The sequence below is a fragment of the Pyrgilauda ruficollis genome, unplaced genomic scaffold (genome assembly GCF_017590135.1).
Source record: "Pyrgilauda ruficollis isolate IOZ18807 unplaced genomic scaffold, ASM1759013v1 scaffold14, whole genome shotgun sequence".
Lineage (NCBI taxonomy): Eukaryota > Metazoa > Chordata > Aves > Passeriformes > Passeridae > Pyrgilauda > Pyrgilauda ruficollis.
In genome coordinates, this window is record NW_024512543.1 from 1,049,472 (window position 1) to 1,075,196 (window position 25,725).

The 25,725-nt window shown below is 37.7% G+C and overlaps 1 protein-coding gene across 5 annotated transcripts in view; it reads right to left on the minus strand.

Moving 5' to 3' along the window:
* Positions 1–25,725, minus strand: part of MEIS2 (Meis homeobox 2) — a 172,763-nt gene that overhangs the window by 136,876 nt on the left and 10,162 nt on the right. For all 5 annotated transcript variants that reach the window (XM_041460023.1, XM_041460021.1, XM_041460020.1 and 2 more), the window contains exon 7: positions 19,988–20,102. In XM_041460023.1, the coding sequence (XP_041315957.1) occupies positions 19,988–20,102 (115 nt within the window). The remainder of the gene's footprint in view (positions 1–19,987; positions 20,103–25,725) is intronic.

A 25,725-nucleotide genomic window follows, 5' to 3' on the forward strand; every position in this document is an offset into this window, starting at 1 on the left:
CTTCAGGAGAATCTGCTCAGTTTGGGCTCATCCAATTTATATTTGAAGAGTCATGTAGCCAGGCGGGTGCAAGGATGGCAGTGGGCCAGGACAGCCCCTGAGCCCCTGCGGATGGTGGGCCAGGACAGATAACGGCATTCCCCACCTTCAGAGCATTCTTCCTTAGGGTGAAAGGTCACCCCTCACAGATGTCTCCAGCAGACACTCCGTTGTCAAAAGGTTGCATCATGCAATTCATGCAGTTGCTCCTAACAATGCACTGTTCTTATCCAGATACGCAAACACGTTGCACTTCTAAATAATTTCCTTGTTAAGGACAACATGTTTTTTTCCTCTGAGTTTTGTTCAGCTATCAAAAAAGTAAGGAACACTGAGGAAAAAAAAACAGTCTGACTCCCCTTTGCCAATTCGCAGCTTAAAAATTCTATTTTCATTTTCTGTCAGGCTATTCAGCACAACAAGATGCGTCTGGTTTATTCCCACAAAAGAGAAATAAAACCACCATATCCCAAAATGTCTAACAGCAAAGCATATAGTTTAGAGCCAAAAAAGTGCACATATTTGGTGAAATGGAAGACTGTAAGCTTTTTGTCAGAAAACTTACACAGTCAGAAGAATTTAATGAAGAAAATTCATTTCAGCTTAATATAGCCTATTCCGATTTCTTTCATTTAAAAGTAACAAACACGTACCCTGTGTGGACAAGTGCAAAAGGGAAAATTCTGGATTCCCATATTTTTTACAAATTCATGTTTGCCGGATGCAGAAAGTTTATTTCTTGGGAAACACTTCAGAAATAATAGGTCCTGGTTGCTGCAGTAGCTCAGATTTTTAATTTCCAGTGCCTCCAGATAAATAGTGTAACAAAGAATTCTTTGTTGAGTGCAGTTATTCTAAGGCAGTTTGAAGCTATCACATGTAATACAACACAAGTAATTTCATTCTAGAATGGATTGAAACAAGCTTATCAGGATTGTTATCTGTTTATAAATTATATATTTAACAGTAAAGTAAGACAGACATGGCTGAAATGTTACACATGGGGAAACACGATTAGAGATATGCCAAATTGCTCAACCTAATCCCAAGCAATAGAATCTTAAGGGCACTGGGAATTTCTAGAAGAATTAATCATTATATGTTGTAAAAAGCTCAATTAAATACCCTTAGAAACCAAGCAGAGATTCTTTCAGACCTGTCTGCAATATGTAGTCCTCTCAGCTGCAGAATGTTTGCCTCCGAGCACCCCTTCTCTTTTCTTTCCTTTAGATACTGAACCTATGGAAAGCACACTTTGAGAAAAAAAATCTTCAGTGCTTTCATGTCTCATATTTTATACACTTGGCCATCTTGAATTAATAGGAGTCAACGAAGATGCACATTCTTAAAGACGGCTGCAGCTTCACTGGTCTGATCTACGAACTTTAAAGACCTTCGTTTTATGAGCTTTCCTCAGGGTAGGTATTTCAGTGTTCGAAAAACAGGGTTATGGACTGTTAAGTTAAGCACATGTTCTGCATCAACATTTTAGTTTCAGCAGGTTATTTGGTGCCAAGTTTGCCAGTCAGTATCATCAATTCGAAATATGTGCTTGTTTGTTTTTAACAGGTGTTTTGAGAACAGCACAGGACAGGAGAAAAGCAGTGTTAATATATTCATTTAGTATTTATCCTTAATTCTGAAAATCCCCTTCCGTCTGAAACATGACAAAATTTCACCTCAGGTGTTTAAGACACATAGAGATGGAGCTGAAAAGGAGTGCAAATAAGTACTTCTGTTACTTCATCAGTCTGATGATTTGATCACTCATTTCTATTGAACATTTTTTCTCATCTAGCAATCACAGACCTGGGTTTACATATGGTATAACCCATCTATTTATAGAAAACTACCTTTTATTGTGCAACTGATGTTGACAAAAAAAGTATGACTGAAGCTAAAAACCTAGTACCCTTTAGATAATCAAACATAACCATGGACATTAACTCAGTCTGTTTTTCTGAAGATCATTTGTTAGAGTTTGCATCACAGGACAAAGAGGCAGAAGAAATTAAAACATCTAAAAGCAAAATTGGCTTATGCACATCAGCCGTGCCACAGAGCCAAAATAATAGTTTGCTCTTAAAACTGAGTAACAGCAAAACATAACAATAAGATTTACACACGCACCACTGTCACATTTGTGGGTCAGTTGAGATGGTGCATCACAATTTCACAAAATACACACACACAGATACGCACTTCTTGCAGGTGTTATCTCAGACTTGGTCTGCTGAGAAGCCAAGTGAATCCCCACAACGACATTTGAAGGTTTAAAAGCTCAAGTTTTTGTTTCTAAATGCCTATGAAAACATTGCCTATGCTCAGAGGCCTTTTAAAACAAAACCAAAGCTTTTAAAGCTTCAAAAGCGGTCATGGGAATTTGCTCATCAGGAGGGAATCCTAAATGAAGGCCAAGATTCAGTGGATTCCCCTTGACATGAGAAAAGCCATCGCCTGTCTGCAGTTCTACAGTTTCTTGTAACAGATGTGGGCTGATTCAAGCAATACATGATAAAGCTTTGTTCGTGCTTTACATTTTACAAAATGAACTTTTAAAATGTCCCACTGTTCTTTGCTATACTATTAAAAACCCCCCAAAAAAACAATACCCCTCCCCCAAACCTACCAAACAAAGACTACAACACTACCAAAAATCACCCTTACGAAAAAAACCCTTACCTTCATGGATACTTAATGCAACTATGAGACCACCTTCCAAAGTCATTAACTTAAATTAAAAAAAAAAAAAGAAAAAAGGAGGAGGAGTGGAAGCTAAGCTAAGAATTTCTAACATTATAACCTTAAATACTTGCAGGACAGGAAGGAAACCGACTGTTGCTTTTCAATATATGGGAGATGATCTAGAGAAGGCAATATTCTAACGCTATGTTAAAGGTCTAAACTACTTTGAAAAAACCTTTATTTTTAAAAGCCAGTGTTTTCTATCTATGACATTCTAAGAAAAAAAAAAAAAAAAAAAGGCAGTTCCTAACAAGTTGTTTAAAGGACTGTTATAAAAAGGCATCTAGAAAGTAAAATTTGAGTGGATCAAGCCTGCCAACTCATAAATAGCATAAGAAGCCTGGTGTAAATGAAGCCTTTCTTCTGAAAGTGCAAGATACAGCTTTTACTCAGCTTTAAGGTAAAGCACACAAGTAAAATAACCATGATTTCACTTGAATTTAACAGCAACATTCCTGCCAACAGACCTTCTCCCTTTTCTTTTGGATTGTAATTATCTCATTTTGCTCACAGAAATTACACCTTGCCCCACTGAAATAAGACAGACAACTCAAGAACAGCTAATGAGAACGGAGAAGGCGTAAGAGCAGAGGATATTATGTTGGGGTTTTTTTACATTCAAAAACAATATCATTCTCAAATAATCTAAAATAAAATTAATCGTACTATAACAAACAGCTGTTTGATGGAAGCTGGAACAGAGGACCAATGCATGGATCCTCCACTGGACATCTGGCCATGAGTGAGTACATCCTGCTCATTACAGGACCCTTTACACCCAAGAGTACTGCAGTGGCAAGCAAAGCAGGTCCCAGTGGATGATTCGAGGGTTTGCCTCGGCTGCAGGGTGCTCTTTGCATAGTTTACAAATTACGTGCTCGGTCTCTTGAGAATAACTGAACCTTACAAGGAAATTCTCTAAGGAAGCATGTAAAATGTTTATATGTGAATAAACAAGGAAAAAAAAACCCCACACACACACACCTACCAAGAGCATGAGCAGCTCCTCCGAGCTCATGCAAGGCAGTCATGAAAGTAGCATGAGAAACAAACTCAAATCTGTACTCACTGATTATATGAAGACAAATTATATAGAGATATGTTTTTGCTGCACAGGCACACTGATTGAATCAATTCTGCCTTCAGATGTACAGACTGTGCTCCCACCAACTCCCACTGAAGTCAGAATTTGACCTATTGTGTACTTTACATTCACATCAATGAAGTCACTAAGAATGCAGAAAATTGCTTTAGAAAGATGTAAAATTCTTTACTAGTTCTAAAATAAGAGGACAGCTTATTTCTTTTAAACAAACCAGATTGATAGCCATTTGGAAGAGCTTAAAGGAGGGTTAATTGGCATACAGTAAACCTGAATTCTGACTGTGTGGACTTCTAGCTAAAATGACATTCTCTTTGGTGGTCTTAGGACTGTAGGATTAGTTTACAAGAAAGTAGAGAGGGGTTTGAAACCAAATCCTGAATGTCAGTGATGAATTACCAGATTAGAAAGGCCTGCCCAAATTCAGATTCAGAAGGGAAAACAAAATAACAAAAAAGGGGCAAATATGTAGGCTGAGTTATAGATTAATAGCATGAATGAAAGATCTTTAAAAACAAAAAGAAGGAAATCAATAAAGCCCTTCTTTCATAAAACCTTGCTCATACATAGGACTTTATCCAAAACTATGCTCAGAGCTGGGAATATGAACTGCTAATAGCATCTAACTCACAGAAATAATTAGGATAGCCAATTCATGAATAAATGAAAGTGTTTCATCTATCATTGCAGATATGAACCACAGAAGATTTTCTCGAAGTAGATAAGGTAGGATGAGTTTTGTTTTTCTGAGAGAAGAAACGAGAAAACAGGAGCATATAGAGTGTAAGATATACAGCATCAATTATGTCTAAAGTGAGTTTGGGAACTTAAGAGAATTTCCCTTTAAACTGAAAGATTGTCCCTTAAAACTAATATGATACACTAATACACTAATATGATGCTCTTTATTATGTCTTTTTAACTGGAAAACTGCATTGTTACTTCTCTCTTGGATGAAGTATGAGCACTGCAGTAATTTTTTGCAAGATCCTTTCATAAGCAAAGAAGAGAACATACAGAATTGTAAGTCATATGGGATTTTAGGACAGATCAGCCTATCCCCATTTCCCTAAAATGAAAGACATCTATATGCATTAAGCATTTTGGTAACCTCTAAATCAAAACTTAATTTTGTTATACTATAAACTTATGGAATTTACCTTTTTACACAAAAGGGATAAAAGACTGCTGACTAAATATGTCTGATAAAATAAAGCATTAATTAAGTTTAACACTTTGCATCTAGAAATATGTGTCTAAATTTACCACTCAAAAAAAAAAAAAAAAGATATGAACCAGAAATATTTTCTTACTCAAATACGTTTTCACATTGTGACAGATGTTTTGCACAAAATATGCTAAGTGTCTGAATACACAAAATGAATCTTAAGTGAACTCATGAAATAAAATCAAAACTCTAATAAGCTAAAGTAGACAAAACTTACCAACTTTAAGGAAAATATTTGTAGCTTTTGATTAGAGCAAAAGTGTCAATTGAAAACAAATCCTACAAAGGCTGAGGTGGTCAATATTAACCCCACTGTGGGCCTCTTGATTTCAGTAACAGGACTTGCAATATGCAGAGTAACGCAATGTAACAGCCTTTGCCAGACTGAGGTCCTACTTCAGCTGCAATAGGCACTTCTGAAAGTGGAAAGTCTATGCTGAAATATACACAGGAGTTTTAGTCCTTTGCCATTTCTTGCCTAAAAAATATTTGCCATCTCCATAATGTTAATTATTACATTAAAATATTTAAAGAGTGTCAGATTATAGTTTGGACTTCATCCTAATACTGAGAAATAAAAATAAAAGGCATTAATGAAGAAATAATATAAAGGTGACAGCCTTTGGCTGTAGAGAACACATGGGGCTCTAATAATTTTCTCAAGGCGGAGAGCTGACAGTTACACTCATTGGGTTTTACATGTTCTATGGCCTGAGTATTTTTTCATTCAAAACAGCTTTATTAACAATCTGAGAGCACTGAAAAACAAGAACAAAGAATCCTGCTATAAAAATTGACATCCTCCTTTTTTACTTTTTGCAATAATTTTCTTCATATAAAACATTAGCAAAGAAAAATAATGTTTGGGCATGATGTGGATGCACAGCATACATGGTTGTTTTAAACAAGGGAATTATGTACCCAGCTGAATGGAAGTCCATGAACACAAAGCAATATAAACAAGTCAAAATTGCTGTTGTCTCAATGATGCACTTGGGATACTGTTTGAGCACCAGGACCTCAGTATTTTAGGTACTGTACAAATAAAGCACAAGGACAACCCTTATCTTTTTTTTTTTTTTTTTTCTTTTTTACTGGCAGAAGCCCAATGTACCTCCATTGATTTCAGATGTATTAGGAAGGAGGGGCCTGATCCAAAGCTCACTGAAGTCAACCAAAGTCTCTTTCTGTTGATTTAACAGGCTTTGGATTAGTCCCTAAATAAGAACAGATTTTGGCTCAGCTAAAGGATTTCACTTAAGCCCTCTGCTTGTACAAGCATCTAGTAGGAGCTAAGAGAACACTGCGGTCCTTCTGAGTAGGAGGCTGTGCTCATTCCAAACTATCCCCTCTAACAGATGTACAGGGTCAGGAGTCCCACGAAATGGAGAACCGTCAGTAAGTGGTAAATCAGAGGTGCGAGGAATTAGGAAGGAAGCTTCAAGCTGAAAATTTTTGATTTGTGCTATTTGTGCGATGTTCCGTCCTATTTAGTCAGGAGTGTAAAATTAGAGAGGGAGTTCATGTGAGTTTCCCAATTTTACGCTCGTAAATTATTTAAAACCTTAGCACCAAGTCCTGCAATAAAATTAAATGTGTATTTGCCATATTCCCTCTGCTGAACTCCCTGTGAATGAGGGCTGCCTTTAGTCAAGGTATGACCAACTTGCAGCTGTACGTGGAGAGGCCCAAGGAAAATTTAAATATATGTAATTGCTTAAACAAGTGTCACCATGGTAAGCTGGTGGGCATAATGCAAGATTATAAGGAAAAGTGCACTCTTTACTTATTTAAGAATTAAATGCCAGGGTTGTCAAAAAATTTCATGGTACAAATCACATATTAATAGAGAATTTGCTGAATTCCCCCGTCTCGCTTTCATGGCTGCTCCACCAATCCTTGTCAGTTATAGCAAATGCTTTGTTTACACAAGAAAATAGAAGTCCCCAATCCTAGCCTGTGCATGAGGAATGTATAGTGCCAAGGGTGTACAAAGGTAACCATCCATAAAATAATTTGAGCTCATTCCATGAGTTATGAGGCCAGCCATTTAGGACAGCACTCAGTGCAAGTTTGAGCATCTGGAGTTAGCAATGGACTTCAGCCTCAGAGCAGCTGGGAAGTCAGTGAAGCAGGGGGAAACCACTTTGTCTTGCTCTTTCCTGGGCTCACTGCCCCGGCTGTAGGTAGGAATAGGGTCACCAGGGCCATTGCGCCAACTCTGCCACCAGACAATTTCCCTGAGTTAGCTCCTTATGCCAGGGTAAAGACAGCTTCACAAATAACCTAAAACCAGACAGGCTTTGGGGCTGTCACTTATAAACCACCCAAATGTATCAGTAGAAACCAAAGAATCATTTACTTTCTCCAATTCCACACCTACGTGAATTAATATATTGGTACAATCAAACAGAAACAGTAAAATTCCTTTAAGTTGAGTTTACTGCAAAGCTTTAATCTTTCCAACAGAGAAATTTTCAAAACTGTTGGCATTTCAAGAAATTAACTGAACTGAAAGCACAAACTAATTTTTCTCTGAAGCTCAATTTAACGTATAAAAATCACCAGAGGAGAAAAATTATTCAAAACTTTGTCGTGCAAATATAAAAAACCCCAGTGCTTATTAACATTTGTCCTCTAGAATGTAGGGTATGATGAAATTTTGTTCCAAAATATATTAGGAAATATTAGAACTTTATGGCTTTTTGTAGATCCTACATGTCTTAATGGCAGTAGTTCCTATGGAAATTTAAGAAAAAATGAATAGGCTTTTTTTGTGTGTATTTGTTTTTTAAGATAGGAGAACCATGCTCTGCTTTCATTCTTGGGGATGCATTTGACCCAAACTTTGCATATCTGAAAGTAGTAGCACGCCTGCTCTTGCTAGTGATTCCATGCAAGAAGGATCAAGATCTTATGGGAACAGTGCCTTTTTCTTCTCTCCTCTGAGAAGGAAGCTCTGCTTTTAACTGACTCACACTGCCTTCCTTCAAACCTTCTCTGGATAGTCCTCCACTGATTAATGAACAAAAGACAGATCTTTCATGAGTACTGTTATCAAGACACCTAGTTGGTGCATTTTAAAATGTTATTCTTAGGTTCTGTAGAAAGCCAAGGTACTAAATCTAGATTGGTGTGCTTTAGACTGAAGACAGTAATAAACTGTAAAACAGTAACACAAAAAAGATTATCAATTCCCCCTCAAACAGCTAAGATGTATTTCATAATTAACAAAAAAACCCTAAATAGAAAGCAGACTATTCATGATAGTGCTGCCATCTCTGATGCCCTAAGCTGTTATTCTTAGCCACCACTGCCTTTGCATCTGCTGAAAACTCACAGGCAACAAAGCAGGGGGTATACTACATCTTCTCATGCCAGGATGAGAAAAATCAATGTCCATGTTTAAAAGACAGAGCTATTGATGTGCAAGGTCACTAAGCATCACAACCCATTCTATAGATCTAGAGTACTAAGGAATTTCTAAAGAAGGGAAAAAAACCCCAACAAACCAGTGCATTTTATAATCTTGTTTAAAACAAACATTATCCTTGAGTCTCTAGGAGCTAAATATGAACACAGAATCCAAGTTTTCCTTGGTCTACAATTGGTATGCTTGTTCAGGGGGAGAGAAACAAAATCATTAAACAAGGAATACTTATATATAGTGATACAATGATTTTTCAAACATTGGAAACACCACTTTAGACTTTTCATCCTTGTGGAAACGTTACTAAAGAAGTGATGTGATCCATGCCATCCTTTTTTTACTACCTCATAAGCCTTGTTCATTAAAAACAAAGTTATAATACAAAGTTGAAAGACCAAGTCTACTTCATGCCTATGTTTTTACCTTTGTGGAAAAAAGAGAAAGTGTTTTTAAATAAACAATACAATAATTTACAAATGCAGTATATCCAGAGCTTATTTTATGCAATTCAAGGAGGCCAAGAAAAGAACACACTTGAATTTTCTATATAAACATGCATTCCTGGAATACTAGAGCAGTCCACAACAACAGGTGACCATTCCATACAATTCATGGACCTCCAGTGCCCATTGCACAGATGGGGAAGAACACATGTCAGAGAGGGCAGGTGCCCTACACAAGGTCCCCTCAGATTCAGTGCTGCAGTTCGTTGCTCCTGGGTAGACAGACACACCTTTACCTCATGAAAGGCTGAGCAACTCCAGGGGAGCCCACCAAAATAACAGATGTCTTCCCAGTGACCACACTTGTTATTTGGATAATGCCTGCAGGTAGTGGGATAATTAAGGTGGCTGTCACTGTTCCCCCATTATTATCCTTTCTTTATGACAACACTGATTTTTTTTTATAGGTCACATAACTCCAGAAAGTTGCATGTCTAAATTTCTACATGTGTTTTCAGGTGTACTTTGTTATTCTTGTAAACATTTTAAAATACTCTTTTACATTTACTGCATGCACAAAGGCTTTCACAAACCAGTAGAAAACACTGGTTAAAATGCCAAGCATTTATTTGAAGATGATCTCCTAAAACATACAGATACTCATCTGACTAAAAATCCTCAGCTTATCAAGACTTACATGTAGATGGCTTGATTTTTTAGTGAATGAAAAACCTATCTGAATTATACAATAACTTACGTGAATAGGCAGTTAGAAAATAGGAGAAATTACTCACTTTGGCCTATATAAATCTTTCTGCAGCCTCAGCTCCAACTTTAGCAACCTGTAGTACCTGTTACTAGAAATTACACTAAGAAAGTATATTTAGACACTAGATTTAGGTTTATTCATACCCTGAAATCAGTTACTTAAATGAGAAGTGATTTTATAAATGAAAAACAACATTTTACAGTAATTCAAAATCAGAACGGTTTGAAAATTCAGAACTGTAAACAAATGCATCACATTATCACATTAAGAGTTAGATAAACACAGCTGTCAAATCTTCTTCACCTGTCCTACTTCCCCTGCTATATAGATATAAAAGCTGCTCATGAGCTGTAAGAATCACGGAGTGGTTAGCGCTCCTCTTCTCAGGCAAAAAGACAAGGCATTAAAACAAAAGGCCAGCATACTACAATGTGTGGTGCCATAATGCAGTGTTTGATGCTCTAGAGGGCCTTCAACAAGTACTGTACAGCGAAAAAATCAATCAAAAATCAGCATGATAACAGAGTATGAGTTGCCCTGTAATAGCCTTAAGCCCCAGAAGGCTACTGGGGTCCCTTTCATTCACCAGGCTGCCCTGAGCTGGGTGAGCCTGCCCTCCTGCCCTGAGCACTCTAGATAGGTCAGTGCCCCATGGCTTTCACCTTCATTCTGGTTCTGGTAGAGCTAATTTTCTTCACAGTGGCTATTATGGGACCATGTTTTCGATTTGTGCTGGAAACAGTGTTGATAACACAGGGGTGGGGTTTTTCTGTGCTGAGCAGCACTTGCACAGAGGCTGCAGTGCACAAGAACTTGGGAGGACGCACACCTGGGATAGGTGAGCCCAGCTCACCAGAAGGATACCCCCACACCACACAGTGTATTGCTCAGCATACAGAGCTGTGGAAAAGAGAAAGGGAAGACATCCAGAGTGATGTAATTGTTGCCCTAAGTCACTCTTACGCGTGATGGAGCCCTGCTTCCCTTGAAATGGCTGAACACCTGTCTGCTGAGGGGAAGAACTGAATGAATTTGCGTTACATATTGCATTGTCTTTATCTCAACCCATGAGTTTTTTCACTTTTACCCTTCAGGTTCTCTCCCCCATCTCACTGGCAGGAGGGAATGGGGAAGTGACTGTGTGGGGCTGAGCTGCCAGCTGGGGCTAAACCACAACCACCTTGCACAGTAAAGGAAACGGACAGTGGCTCTTTTAAACTTTTAAAAGTGGAATTTTATTTTTCTTGGCATAGATTTGAAGGCTTTCAGTTCTTTCTCTCTCTCTTTTTTTTTTTTTTTTTTTTCTTCTTAAATAAATGTCTCCTCTAAGTAAATCTACTGATTTTGGATTGTAAACACCCTCAGCATTAAACAGATCCCTCCAATCCTACGGCTGAAGTTACAGAGGTGATTCCTCTGTCACGTTTAGCAAAGTACAACTCTAGATGTACAAGAGAAAGAAATAGTGTTCAATTCCATGCAAATTGTTATGCATGCAACAAAATGGGCCTACAAATATTTCACTCATATGGTAGGTTTAATTTCAATATTTCTTTAATTACTTTCCAACAATGTCTGGTTTCTGTTGAATTTACGCTAGTACTTGGCATTTGATGCAACCCCAAAAAGATAAGATACATATGTCCCCTCTTCACAGTCTTGGCATTTTTACCTTAACTCAGGCATGGAAGGGATTGGTTTGAAAAATTACCTTGCTGATTAGATGGGTTTTCTGGTAAATATATTGCATTAATCCTTACATTCAGAATATGACATAGGGTACACAAACATTCTGTCTGACTCAACAGCAACATATCATGGCTTAAGGAGGACATGTATGCTGATCTCCGTGGGCAAAGAAAGAGCTAATTGGGAGTTAGATTCAGTGTGATTATCAGCTTGTTTATGATAAGGGAGTACTCTTCTGAATAGCACTGTAAATTCATTCCCTGATTGTGGTGTTAAACCACAGCTCACCCCTCCCCCCCTGCCTTTTTTTTATTTGGTTAGAAGGGGCTTTAAACTATTTTAAGCAGATGACAGTGTCATGCTTTGATTTTTGTCCATCTTAAAAAATAAATCAGCTACATGAGCCTGATGTCAAATTTCACTTTCTAATCGGAGAAAGGCACATTTTAAGTGTTTACTATAAGAACACATTTGGGTAATTTTTCCCCATGTCATTACGAACATTAGACTGACCCAATTAATATGAGATGTTTCTATGCTGCTGGAACAGACCGTGTTACAGAAAGAGCCATTTGCACAACCTGTTCATGATTATGGGCCATAAGGACACAAAGATGGCATAGACATTTGTGGACCATCTGAATTCTTACAGAGGAACAGAAAAGAGGAAAAAAAAAATTTTTGTTAGCTGACTGTTGTGGGTCATGTTTTTTAATCCAGAGTATTGGACATGTAACACAGCAACAAGAGCTGATCATTTTGTTTAATCACCTTTTGGATCTGTGCCAGATGGTCTCTATTGAGAGCGCTGCAAACAGAGAGAGATGAACTGCGTCTAACATGCCACTAGAGCTTTCCCGTAAATGTCTGAGAACTGAATCCAACAAGAATTTAGTCTCAGAGCAGAAAGGGATACATTTAAAAACTATGTGCATTAACTATACTTTTCCCCATAGAATCCTCACTTGGCATGAATAATTTACCCTCTCTTATGCTAATGGGATCATGAAAGTATCCCTGTGTCTTTAGTGCAGCTATTCTCAGCTTTCAGTAATTACCCCACCCAGTGAAAATAACATGGCTCCTGCAGCTGAGCGGCCTACCAGTACCTGGCAATTAGAAAGATCATGGCTGACAGAGGAGCGCTCCAGAGATGGACACACAGGCTTCGGCAGCCTCAGGAGCAGCTTGAAAAATTAAAAGCCTTCCACTGTGAACATTTCCGTCGTTGCTTAGGATCAACATGGAGAGAGCAGCTCCTGCAAGGGCATTTTTGTTTTTTAAGGATGACACAGAGTATTCCAGTGTACTGCTCAGGCACCCCCTTATTAAGAAACAGAGGCATTTCTTGGTCATCAACAGTTAAAATAAAGCTGATGGGTTGCTTTTTTTAAAATAAGAGCTGTCTTAATAAACAAGAGGGAGAGAATTAAAAAGTCAATTAATGAGTGTCCTTCGGTATCAGACAATTTTATCTGCTATACAAAGGAAACCCTGTAGTATTTCATTAATGAAAAGTTTTGATAAAACAATTACAAAGAACTAGGCTTTGACCTCTGTCCATAGCACGCCATGTTAGGTAGCTCACTATGTAAAAATTATCAGGCTAAAACATCTGGGAAAGAAAGCTATGAAACAGCAGGGAACGTGGCTGGTTTATTGTTTATCTTTTGTTTATGAGGCAGTATTCAAGTTTAATTACTACTCTAAATTAAACTCTAACAGGCATCAGGAGACATCCCTTTACACAACTATGTTAAAAAAAAAAATCCAGAGATTCCAACACTAGATCTTTCAAATAAATTGGTATATATAGGAAGAAATTAGTCTGTAACAACACGGGAAGATATTTAAGCACTTAATACTGTATATTTGAATGTGTTGCATTTTGAAGCCATTAATATTGTAGCAAACATACAATTATAATTTAGTGAATGGGATGTTATCTAGCATTTGGAGGCAAATTGGGTTAGGCTGAATAGGGTCTGAGATGGAGGGAATAGCCTAAGGGGGAATCCTACCTTTTTATTTTGAAATACAAATACATAAATATATATACACACATATACACGTACATATATTTTAAAATACCCAGAAACATGAAATCAGAGACAAACCTCTCCACAGTAACAATTTCTGAAGTAAAATAATGTACTTTTTTTCTGTGAACATTGAAAAGTGGAGGAAAGAGTTCACTATGTTTACCGTAACAGTAAGTGACCAGTTTTAGATGAACTTAGCTGTAGGAAAAAATAAAAGTTGAAAGCAACTAGCAAAAGATTATTCCAGATGGCATCTGTCATATTGTATTTAGGGTTATTTTAAAGAGATTACTGCCACTATGAAAACATTCCATTGACAGAGTTTTACTAGGCTGCTTTTGAAACCCCAGCAAAACATACTACAAATATGGAAGTAAATGTGTATGTAGATTTTTATCTACATCTAAATATACAAACCTACATGGATTAAAAGGTAAGAGAGAGGTGAGTAACTTGAATACAAGTATAGCATTTTAAACACCACACACATACTCTCTAAACTGTGATTTAATAAAAGGTGAGGAATCTGCAGTTGCTACCCGCCTGATTATTAGAAAAATGTACAGTGAGGTGAAAATTCACTATGAAATTTTAATGCTACTTATTGAACAGTGAGTAGGGACACACATCTTTTTTGTGGTTATTGTTTAATTGCTGGAGTCACCAAACATTTATTTTTTCATGCAATAGACAGAAATAAAAGAAAGGATGTGAGGATATCAAAATTTGACTATATTTAGCTAAGCTGGTTCTGGCATGATCATGGTTAATGTGCATGTGGTGTGCAGTGTGAGCTCAGCAGTTACTGGGCCAACTGTCTCAGTATTTCTGGGAATTCTGCCTATTCACAGTGCAGGGATTGTTCAATTGCTGCAAAATGTACAAAATGAATTTTACAAAAATGAATTGTAAGGAAGGCCCCATTACAACGATTTTACAGCAAAGATGTCAACATCAATTTTTCTTTCATGCATAGCTAATGATTAAAACAACATATTCCATTTGCCTAAGAATTTATTTCTTATTGGCACATCAAAATATTGAAATCAAAGTTATCTTTACTCTACCCTTATTACTCATTGCTGCTGAACCCACACCATTGTTCAAACCATGAAAAAATAAAGCAAACTTGGCAAGAAATACTTAAAACAAAGGCCCATCAATATTCTCCAATTTGTCAACATCTCAATTACAGCAATGGAAAAAATGTAAATTTCATGTGCTTTGAACACTAAGGGGTCTATTCTTCTGTCAGTGCACATGCGTAACTCCCATCACCATTAATGGGAATTACTCATACATATCAACACAAGGACGGGCCCCTCAAACTTGAAAGAAAAAGATGAATTAATAAGGGCTACTCGCTTCCTGTATCTTCCTCAGTTGAAAAAAGCCATTGTTCTTTAAGAGTTCTTCATACTTCATACAGTTCACCTTTATGAGAGCTGTGCCTTCTGAAATAATGCATCTCCAGTGAAGCATTATTTATTAGCAAGTTTGATTTTTCAGTCTGGATGTTTGAGCCTGCCTTTCAGGAATTTCCTTTCTTACAGAAGGCAGCTCTCTTCCAATAAAACCATACCCTATCGCTTTATAGGTAAAAACACAAAGGAATAAAAATATGTTCTGAATCTTTATGATGAATATGCATACTAGCTTCAGCAGGCTTACCACACTTAGAGAACTAGGGAAAAGAAGTTGTAGCATTACCTTTTGGATTATCTTCCCAAGACTTTGCATGAATATATTTTTTTTTTTAATTGTTGCTATCATCAACATATCCCTCTCCTTTTTCTAACTACTGGAGCTGATTCTAAGCTTTGAGTGGTGCCAGTAGAGTTTCTAATATTAAAATAGACCTTTGGGTTTTATCAGCTAGTCTTGTAAACAAATATGATTTACATACTATATTACAGGATGGTATATATTGAGTAAGAAATAATACAACTTAATTTTTCCAACAAGCATCAGCCCAGAGAGTTAACCTGTGATGGATGCTTCATTTCAGTTAATATCTTAGTTGACTTTGTCCTGAACCAGATTATGGAGTCCTTGCCAAAGAAAGCTATCATGGACAGACATCAAGCTGGCACAGAAATGCTTCTAAACTACTTTGAGATTTGCTCTAGAGAGTAGCCTCAGATATTATTTATAAAGGGGCAGATCATTCAGCACAAGTAGTTACTTTAAAAAAAAAAAAAAATCAAGCTTAAAAAGCCACACAACAACAAATTACTCACATGTGTAAAGCAAAGTAAATGTGATACTCATTTATATTTTTACTGCTCTATAACCTATCAATTTTCTAATCTCTGGCTTCTTACTTATGATCAAGTTTGTCACCCCCAGTCTAATCCTAAAAAGATGCTGAACTTCCTGAAAGGTCCTGAAGGAAGACAACCTCCATCTGACTTGGATGGATCAGGCCCTTTGAGTGAGTGAACTATGAATATAACAGATCAGGTATACAATCCTGGTACCATAAAATATGAAACTGAAATTATTCCCTGGTGCTTTCCTGTAGACCACATGTTTTTAAACCTTAAAAAGATTTATTTCCCATTTTTCATGCATAATCTGCCATATTCATTATTTGCAATATCCCATAAAGAAATTAAATAGGAATTAAAGTCTGGTAGCATCATATCCATCACTGTGGTACAAACTGATGCCAAATTCTAGAAGTCATTTAGTCTTTCATGTAAAGGCAGTGGCTGTTTTCACTTTGTTTCACAAAGAATAAAGAAAACACAATACCCCAGAAGACTTTCAGATGTGTTTTTTCCTCTCCAAAGAAAAGGGTGGATGATAAAGCTACACACACCTTTTAATCTTCCACTTAGACTTTTTACACATATATTCCTTGGCAAAAACCCCAGGGTCTTCTCTTTCCCCTCCCCTTCTCTCACCCCCTTTCCTGCCATCTCCCTTGCTATAACTCAGCTAACCCAACAGAACCAGTCAGTTTTAAATTTCAGTTGGGACCCCGGTGACCTGTTAATGAATCTACAGAGAGGAGAAAAACTCACAGTGTTGAGTTATGCCTGGTGTTGCTAGCTGACTTGGAGTCAGAAATGCTTGAAGCGTTAACGTAATTGCAAGAATGTGAAAAATGAAGCGTTGGGCTCCTGAGCAAAGCGAAAGGTCAAAGCAAGCCCTACACAAAACAAGTCTCTGGAAGATGGCCTCATTAGACCATTAAATCAGCTTCTCTTTTTTCTCCTTTGTAAGATGTTTAGAGTGCTTTATTTTTATTATTGGATACATTTAACTCTTTCCAGGGCAGGGAGAAACTGGTTTGGAACTACTACATAATTACTAATCTTTAAAATAGTCTTATACAGCATTGATTTGCATTTGTGGATCTGAACTGGAATAAAGTCAATAACTGCTTGGTGGATTACAGATCACTACTACTTTCGTTTGCCAGATGATCAATATGTTGTGTAGCTTAGTTTTCTGTTGAACAAGTGAGGTGACATGCTAAGAACAACATAGACACTCACCACTAATAAAATTAGGATAATCTTTCAACATTTACTGCCTGAAGGCCCTTTACTTAACTCTTCCAATGCCAGCATGTTTCTAATAATACCAAACACAGACTAGATTAAGCCTTTTGATGCCAAAGGGCAGCCATACACTGTAGTGGAGAGACCGTCCTCCATAAAGAGACAAAATGTCTACACCCTTTTTATTCGCTTCAAACTGTAAGAATTATGGATGGATTTTTACAGGCAATAAACGTATCTACCTCATGCAGAAAAAGTCTGCAAAAAACAGTCATCACTCACCCAAATCCTTTCCATCTCCTCCCTCCCCAAAATATAATAAAAGAAAAATAAAAGAAAATAATATTTTTTAAAAAATATCAGAGGATGCACATCATACACTCAAGACAAAAGCAGAGACCCCTGAAAAAAGTGCTCTCAAAAGCCAGAAGAGACTGACTCCAGGATGAATCAATCTCTGCTGCCACCAGGCATTAGTGGAGAAGACTGTAAGTTGCTAATGTAACCCAAGACTCTCTAATGAGCTCCCATTTCCAAGAAATCCTTTGGGGCAAGTGGAATACTTGAAGCAGCATTTGTGGAAGCTTTTGGCAAAACTGCAGGGAAACCAAGTTGACCAAAGTGAGTAGCTGCACTGGAATAGCTCAAGAGGGCATGTATCCTTCTTGGCATTGTCTGGGACCAGCTCACTGCTAGCTCAGGAATTATAAAGTAAATTCTGCCCCTCTGAGGAAAACCTAAAGAAAATTCAAGACAGACCCCACTCTCCTTACTCATTCCCAGGACTGAGAGGGTGAGAGCAATCCAGAGCCATCTCCAATGGGAATTCTGCTGGTGCTGTAGAATAATCTTTCAGCTGCCAGCAGCTGAATGGAATGGTGATTTGCCACTGGACTTCAGCTTCCCTTTTCGAAGGCCCAGATGAGCACAAAGGGAAACATACTAGCAATGTTTTACCCTGCTGGACTGGACAGCACTAGTGACTGATTTGGCCCCTCAGAGGCTGTTCCTCTTCCACAGAAATGAATAACAGGTTTGTTGAAATCATATATATTGGCAGAAACCTGTTTCTAAAGGAAAGTGTTGTAGTAGTCATCCACTGCTTTTTCTAATGATTAGCAATATTTCCCGAGCACCCAGAGTTACATGACAAAGGATCAGAGACCATGAAATGCAGGATCCCTGGATATGTATACAAGCGATTTTTTTATAGCAAGCACACTCACTGAAGGAACTTTTTTAATTTCTAAGGTGTTCCTGGAGCAGAGTGGCTATACAGGTGTCAGGAAGCTTTCTCCCTAGGGATGGAATGAAGATGGCAGACCAGTCAAAGGAATCATTTTTGAGCAAGCAAATTATCATCAACGCCAAGCACTTCAGCTACAATATAACACATACACATTTGATCAACAGTATCCTGGCCTATGGCCAGCCAATAGACATAACACCATTATGTGTTTAGCAGTCAAGCTCTCCCTGTCAGCTATTGAAGGTGTAATGGTTCATGCTGGGTCTTGTACATTTCCAATTTAATCCCACAGCAGAAAATCCTTGTGACTCATTTTGGAGTTGGATCACACCCTATGCCATGGCTGCTTTCTATCAGCAATAAGATTACAAATGTATAAACAATTCTTACAAATAGAAGACAAAACCAAACCACTTTACCAGAAACAAACTTTGCAAGTTCCTAGAACTGCAACAGGTACAGCACCAGATCATCGGGCAGATGAGGGGAACTAGCTCTGTGCCAAGCAATGGGCCATGTGAGAGACATGAAATCACATCTCTCTTCTGCTGTCTAAGCATGGGAAATATCATTGAGGGAGTCAGTCTGCAGCATGAGAAGAGTCAAAGCCACTCTAGCTCTGAAGGTTTCTCCCTTTGCCAGTTTTGGGATCCTTCAAGACTAGCTGGATATCAGCCCTGTCCTTTGGCACTGCCATGTGGGGAAAAAGACAGGCAAAACACTGCAGATGTAGGAGAAACATCTCATGGTGAGAGGTAATGTCTCTCTCACTGGCAGAAGCTTACCATGTTTGCAAAGAAAAACAAGAATGGAGTCCACCTTAAACTCTGGTTTAAGAAAAAACTTTGGTCCAGTAAAACTGGACTAAAAAAAAATCAAAAAAGGAGAAAAAAGAAAAAATCAACTCTTGTGTCAGGATCCAAGAATGACAGCAGGCCATCTTTACCCAACGTTTAGCACTGAGGGCTTGACTCTTACGCCTTCTGGAGTCAGTTATTCTTCTTTTGAGCACATGTAAAACACTATCATAACAGAATGACAGCCTTTGACACTCACTCAGCATGGATGCATATGACCACACATAAGGTACAATGCAGTAGGAAATAAAACAAAAAACCCTAAAATAATAACCAAACCTCCTGAACCTTGAGAAATTTTCACTGCATATAGATACAAAAGAGGTTTTGCAGTTCAGGTGTTTCTCTGTTTACCATTCAGAATTCAGATTTTCAGAAGCAAAAACAAATCTGTACAAGCAAACATTTCAAGAAACATTTTTCTGTCTAATTCAGGGTTTGCTTCTACTTTATATAATTTAGCAGCTTTATAACTTCACATAGAAGTCTCTTTCTCATATAAAACTACAGGTTAAATTCTCTTTCTTTAACCCAACTCAACTCAAACAACTGCACCGCAGCTGGAGAATATGTCTGTCATTATATTTACTTACACCACACAAAAATAAACTGTAGATAACCAAATTTGTAAAGGAATTGGCAGAACTAATCAATTGTTATTACAAAGCTTGTTTGAAGATTAGATATTTCGCTTTGAAATAATAATAAAATTCAGCTAAGTGGGTTAGGAAAAGGAAATACCGTCTCCCTAACTTACAGCTGATTATGCTGCAAGTCTGCCACTCCATGTTTACTCTAAGGCAGATGTACTGATATAATGAAAAAAGCTGGAGTTATTTTAGTCATGCCTACTTTGTGGAGGGAAAAAGTTTGACCTTTTACCTTGCTCGCTGCTGTTGTCTCCACTCTGGGAAGCGTGGCCCCCGCTGGAGGGCCCTGGTGTGCCTGCCGAGTGCGTTGAGGTTGCATCATCGTGGTCTCTCCAAGATGAAGGATTCTGGTGTCAGAGTGCCAAGGAATTTTTTCCACGGTTCCCATTCCAATAGCAAATGAAGAACAGAAAGCAAACCGGGAGAAGAGGGGAGGAAGGGGAGGAAAGTATACACATTAGCATTTGTGAAATGTGCCAAACACCTATACTGTTTGCACAGTGTAATAATTCTTCAGCAAAGGCAAGCAGAGGAGATACAAAGATTTACTTGTTAAAACACAGGACAGATTTTTTTCTTTTTAAACTTTCCACAGAGTTTTCTGGATTTAATTGTTTGAAGAGTACTGGGAAACAATATTTCAGGACAGAAAAAAAAACCCCGTAAGTTTAGTTTCTTAAGGAGTTCTACAGGGTAGTAGGAGGGGGAGGGGAGGCAGAGGAGGGAAGGGTATCTACCTACATAGTTTATGATGCTAGGTGTTCTCATTAGGATCAGGATAGTTGGTATACAAACTATCTCCCCACACTTTGTTTTTCCAGACTGACTGCAGCAGTAAGGAGAGAAGAGGAGGGAAATTTTTTCAAGAAGTACAGGAGAACATGCATGGGAGAGGGGTGTGTCCTCATTCCCTAACCTCTCTGTCACTCATTTAAATGCTGGAAAAACTTCCAAGAAAATCAAAGTTGTGAGGGGAAAAAGCAGCTTTTCTCTGAAAGACATTATATACCAGAAAAGATGCTTCCTCACCCCCAGCTACCACCTTGATATGACACATTTCAAGAGACACAGTTCGCTTACAAGAATTGTCAAGAACAACCACCAGGTGATTATGCAAAATAACATGTTTAGTGATTTTCGTGTAATTCCTTCTGCATTACTATGCATAAAACACTACAAAAGGGAATGCAGAAGGCGGACTTACAAAGTTTTCAAAACTTGGCTAAGTAAGAGCTGAACTACTGTACTTAAGTCACATAACTCATGTATGCTTTCTAATTTATTGGGTATTGGCTTTCCCGGAGAGAGGAGCTGCTATTTAAAAGGATAAGTGAGGAAAACTTAATGTTACAGTTTAGTGCTACTTTGCTGAGTGTATTCTCCTCCTGTCCTCCTCCCCTTTCCTGATCATTCCCAATACCCTGCTGTTGCTTAAAGGAAAACAGGAATTCTACTGTACAGGAAGAGCTTTATCAGCACCACATGAAGGCAGGCAAGAGATGGAATTTCCTCTGGCAGAAAAGGAGAGCAAGAACACATGAAACAGATCAGAGTAGGGGTTGGACCTGCATTACTTGTCACCTGCATGCGACAACTTAAATCAAGCACATTATAATACTCCAACAACAAAACAAAGAACAAATCTCCCCTCAAAAAAAAAAATTTACTTCTTAGGTTGCTTAGGTTTGATTGTGGTTTAAATCTACATTGTGAAATAACACTAGAATATTAAAGCATGAGGAGAAGCTGAAAGCAGCAAGTGACAAGTTGGATAAATTCTTTGAGCAGGACTGATTCTGACCTCATCTACATCAATGTGTAGTAGGAGTAAGTTCAACATAATCAACTGATTTACCCATTGTAAAATACAGTGTAAGTGTGACTGGGACCAAGTCCCAAAATCTATATAGTAACATCTCAAAGTAATCTTCTAGCACTGATTAGTACCACATGCTGTATAGCAACACAGGATAGAACTGCCAAGTAACGGCTTGCTACAATACCCAGCAACATAAATCTGACGGGCCTGACCTGGATCGCAGCAGAGACAAAGAGCCCATGACTTCAAAAGGCTCCCAGTAAAGTCTCAGGTGACCAAAGGGTAAGAAGGATCCAAATCCCCTCCACCTTACAAGGACAGACACACACATACACCCACGTATGTGGTTCCATGACAGGAAGACAGGAGTAAAATCAGAAGACAGGTCAGGATCTGAAATTTGCCTAACCTGTCAGCACAGCATGCAGCACAAGAGCACTTACGGCACAAAATCACCAGCCCCTCCAAAACCTAAAAGACTGATCTACTTTTCCTCACACAGAACTACAACAGGAAAAACTGCAACCAAACAGTAATGTTTTATATTCATTGAGGTTATTGTGTTATTCTCCATTTAATACTGTTATTCCCCACAGTTTCATTTAAAAAAAACAGCAAAACAAAACAAGAAAAACAAATAAACCCCCCACATATTACCATCATCTTTCATCAGGTGGAGAGAAACACAAAAAGAAAGATGAGAAATCTTGAAAGTTGAAGCAGCCCAGGTGTTATTAAAAAGAACAAAAAACTTGAAAATAAGGTTAGCAAAAAGTTCAGATGGAAATAAAAGGCAAAAACTGTGCAAGTTTCTTTACAGCCTGGATTAAAACACAGTTGTGCCTATGAGCTTCTCTTTTTATCTCTGACTTAGGAAGCCACTCAAATAGCTTCAAGCTGAAGGCAAACAGCAGACAGGAGCTCTTCAGCCCTCTGCAGCCTCTTAGCGTCAGCTGTTTGCCGGATGGTAATCAGATAAAGAGCTAGAAGAAATACATGAAAAAGAAAAGAAACAATAGCATAGCATGAGTTTAGCCCTCCAACAACATCGTGCTGGAACCTTCTTTTAGAAAACATAGTAATTGCAACATGTTCACCTAGGCTAAACTTTTCATGGAACACAGTGAGTTATGCTAATTTTGTGTAGTGCAGGCTCTCTTGTGCTGGCTGCTGTTGGAGCTCCTTATCACATGTATGAAAGTTACAATAATTAACTGGTAACTGCTCAGCCATGTTTTAAGGCAAATGTCATCCAAAACCTATCATACAATATTTCAAAATCTAGACCAGCCTTTCTGTTTCAAAGCTGCAAAAATTTTGAAAGGATCACTGAATGAGACTTCCCCCAGCTGAAAACACTTGCTGTCTCTACCAGGCTGAGTTGTTCTTGACCTCAGTTTGTAGATCAGGTTTGAGAAAGACACACTGTATTGATTGAGAATTCAGTGTATTTCTCATGACACAGTATTTTTGAGGAAGTTATTTGGCAGAGTTTGTTGGAGGACAGAAAATATAAGATACGATATTTATTAAATGCAACAGTAGAATGTTGAAGGAATTTGAAAGGGAGAGAAATTGCTAGACTTTAATATTATAAAAAATGACAAATAATTTTAGGGGTGGAGTTTACAGACTCAGAAAAAGGCAGAATTCTTTTGGTTTGGACTAAAATCATTGAACGAGTCTGTGAATTGATCTTTTTCTCCCCTAGACCATTTCCAACCTCACATCTCTCAAAAAAAATTCTTGGCCTAATGACTATCATAAGTATTTATTTTATGCACACCTTCACCAAAAAAAAAAAAAAAAAAGATCAAATGGCATCTTTAAAGTGTGCTTCACTGGAAAACTTCATCGGTATAGTTCAAGTACCTGAAGATATCCTAGTCTAAAGCCCACTAATATTAGTTGCAATTTTTCTGTTAGTTTCAAGAAAATATGCATTGAGTTATCCCGCTGAAAAAAAATTTTTTAAAGAAGGAAACGAAAAAGCCAAACATATACCTTTAGATAAATTACACAAACTGCTAGCATGACTTCTCGTTTCTTCTTGCAAGTTTAGTAATATACTTTGCAGAAACACACTGAAGAGTGTGGATAGCATCTGCCAAAACGGAATTGTCTATTTTGTGTACGTGCGCACGCTATAAAAATTTCACACATGTATGACCTAAACTAATGCCAGATACCATAGAAAGTGAACAGCACACATGTATCTATTCCCAGTAGTTCTAATAATTGGGAGCCAAATATGGTACTCCTCTTGCTCTTACCTAATTGTGTTAAAGAGCAGTGTTACTAGGAGAAAAGCAGTGAATACTGAGTAAAGCACAATAGAAGGAGATGGAAAATAGATACAAGAAGCTATGTCTCCAGGGGCAGTATTTTCTATTTGCTGGGCTACAGACTCACAGCTGATAATGCAAGTTGTAATTAATATAAAAGCAGGAGACAATATGGGGAAAGCTTGTACTAGCAGGGCCACAGGAGATCACTCCACTGCTATCCACTGTTTCTCATTTACACACATGGCCTTCCCTAGAAAACACAATTTTACCAGAGTTTTTTCCCTTGAAAGTAAAAAAAAAAAAAAAAAAAATTGATTTAGCACCACCATTGAATTTTGCTAAATCTAGAAAAGAGCAACAGAAAGGACAAAAGGCATACAAAGCCAATCTGACACATTTCTCTTTTGTCGATGCTGAAAATCTGCTAGAAACCATAAGAGTTTTTAACTACTACAGAATTTCTTGAACAGAGATGTTGTAACATAGAAATTTGATATAGGATAAGCTTCTGACAAATTGCAATTCTTACTTTGTATGTCCAAAATATCTGCTGGGCAAAGTCTGGCTAGCTTTTTGTGAGTGTATGTAGTCCTGCTAGGGCCGATTCTGATCTCATACTGCTTTTTATGGTGATATTAAAGACTCAATTAACCATAAGGAATCTGCTTCTTATTTATAACTGGGAAGTAAAATCAATCAGGCCAGCTGATACCCATGTGAGTGAGCTAAGCAGGATTTGACTCACATATTTTAACTGAAGTTTCAAGTATACAACTCTGACAGGATCAGGCCCCAACATAATTTTATCAGATGAAATTGCAAAAATCATTTATCTTAAAAGAACAAACAAAACACGACTTGTTTTTATAAAAGAAACTACAATGGCTAAAAAGCTTATTGTTTTTAAACGTGGTTGGACTCAAAGGTCTGGTAAATTAATTTTACCAGTTTTCCAGATTTTTTTTGTTTTTTAGTTATACAGTTTCAGTTATTTTTCAGTTTTACAAAACTGACCTGAACTACTTGTTACAGATGGCATTATCCCCACCAAAAACAATCCAAATCCTGCTCACCTTGTTCTTACAAGTAACACACGTAAACACAGGGGAACGACTGCTGTGACTGATACCCCAAAGATCTGTATCTAGGTACAGGATATGAAACTATTCTGGACTATGCAGGACACGGCAATCTACCGCACACATGCACACGGGTTTCTGTGCGTGTGTCTGTGTCCATGCTTGGTGTGTGTGAAGTCCAGGATGGTATCTTAGAGATCATGTCCAGTGCATTTAATAATAAACCTACTATTTAAAGGGACTTTCAATAAGACAAAAAGATATTAAAAACTCTAATTTGACATAATATGTATGTTTTCTAAAAAAGACTACTCCTGGTTATCGTTCGGGTTTATTTTCCAAAAGGTGCATACTTAAGATGATTACTTTTTTGTACTGGTTACACAATTGAAACAAAAAAATAAGGCACAGCAATCTATCAGATATTTTGTATATACGTACAAGTTTGAATTCTTGTCCCTTGATTTTGCACATGAAGAAAGCATCGGGAGCAATTTTTGAGGCTCCTAGAACATGGCAGCGTTCTGAAAAGCTGTGTGTTTTGTATTTTCTAATTAAGATTGAAATCATTCATGTAATCCACCTGTCACCAAGGAACTGACTTGAAAAATCAGGGCATGTTGGGTTTTTTTAATTGTCCTTCTATGTCATCCTTTGTGGCTACACTTCATCTAGACTGATAGACAACTCAAACCAAAAAGGATCACAGTTATCAAAAAGATACTGAAAAACATTATTGGTTCAGTTTGAGAGAACAGTTTACAGTTAAAACACTCAAATTTGA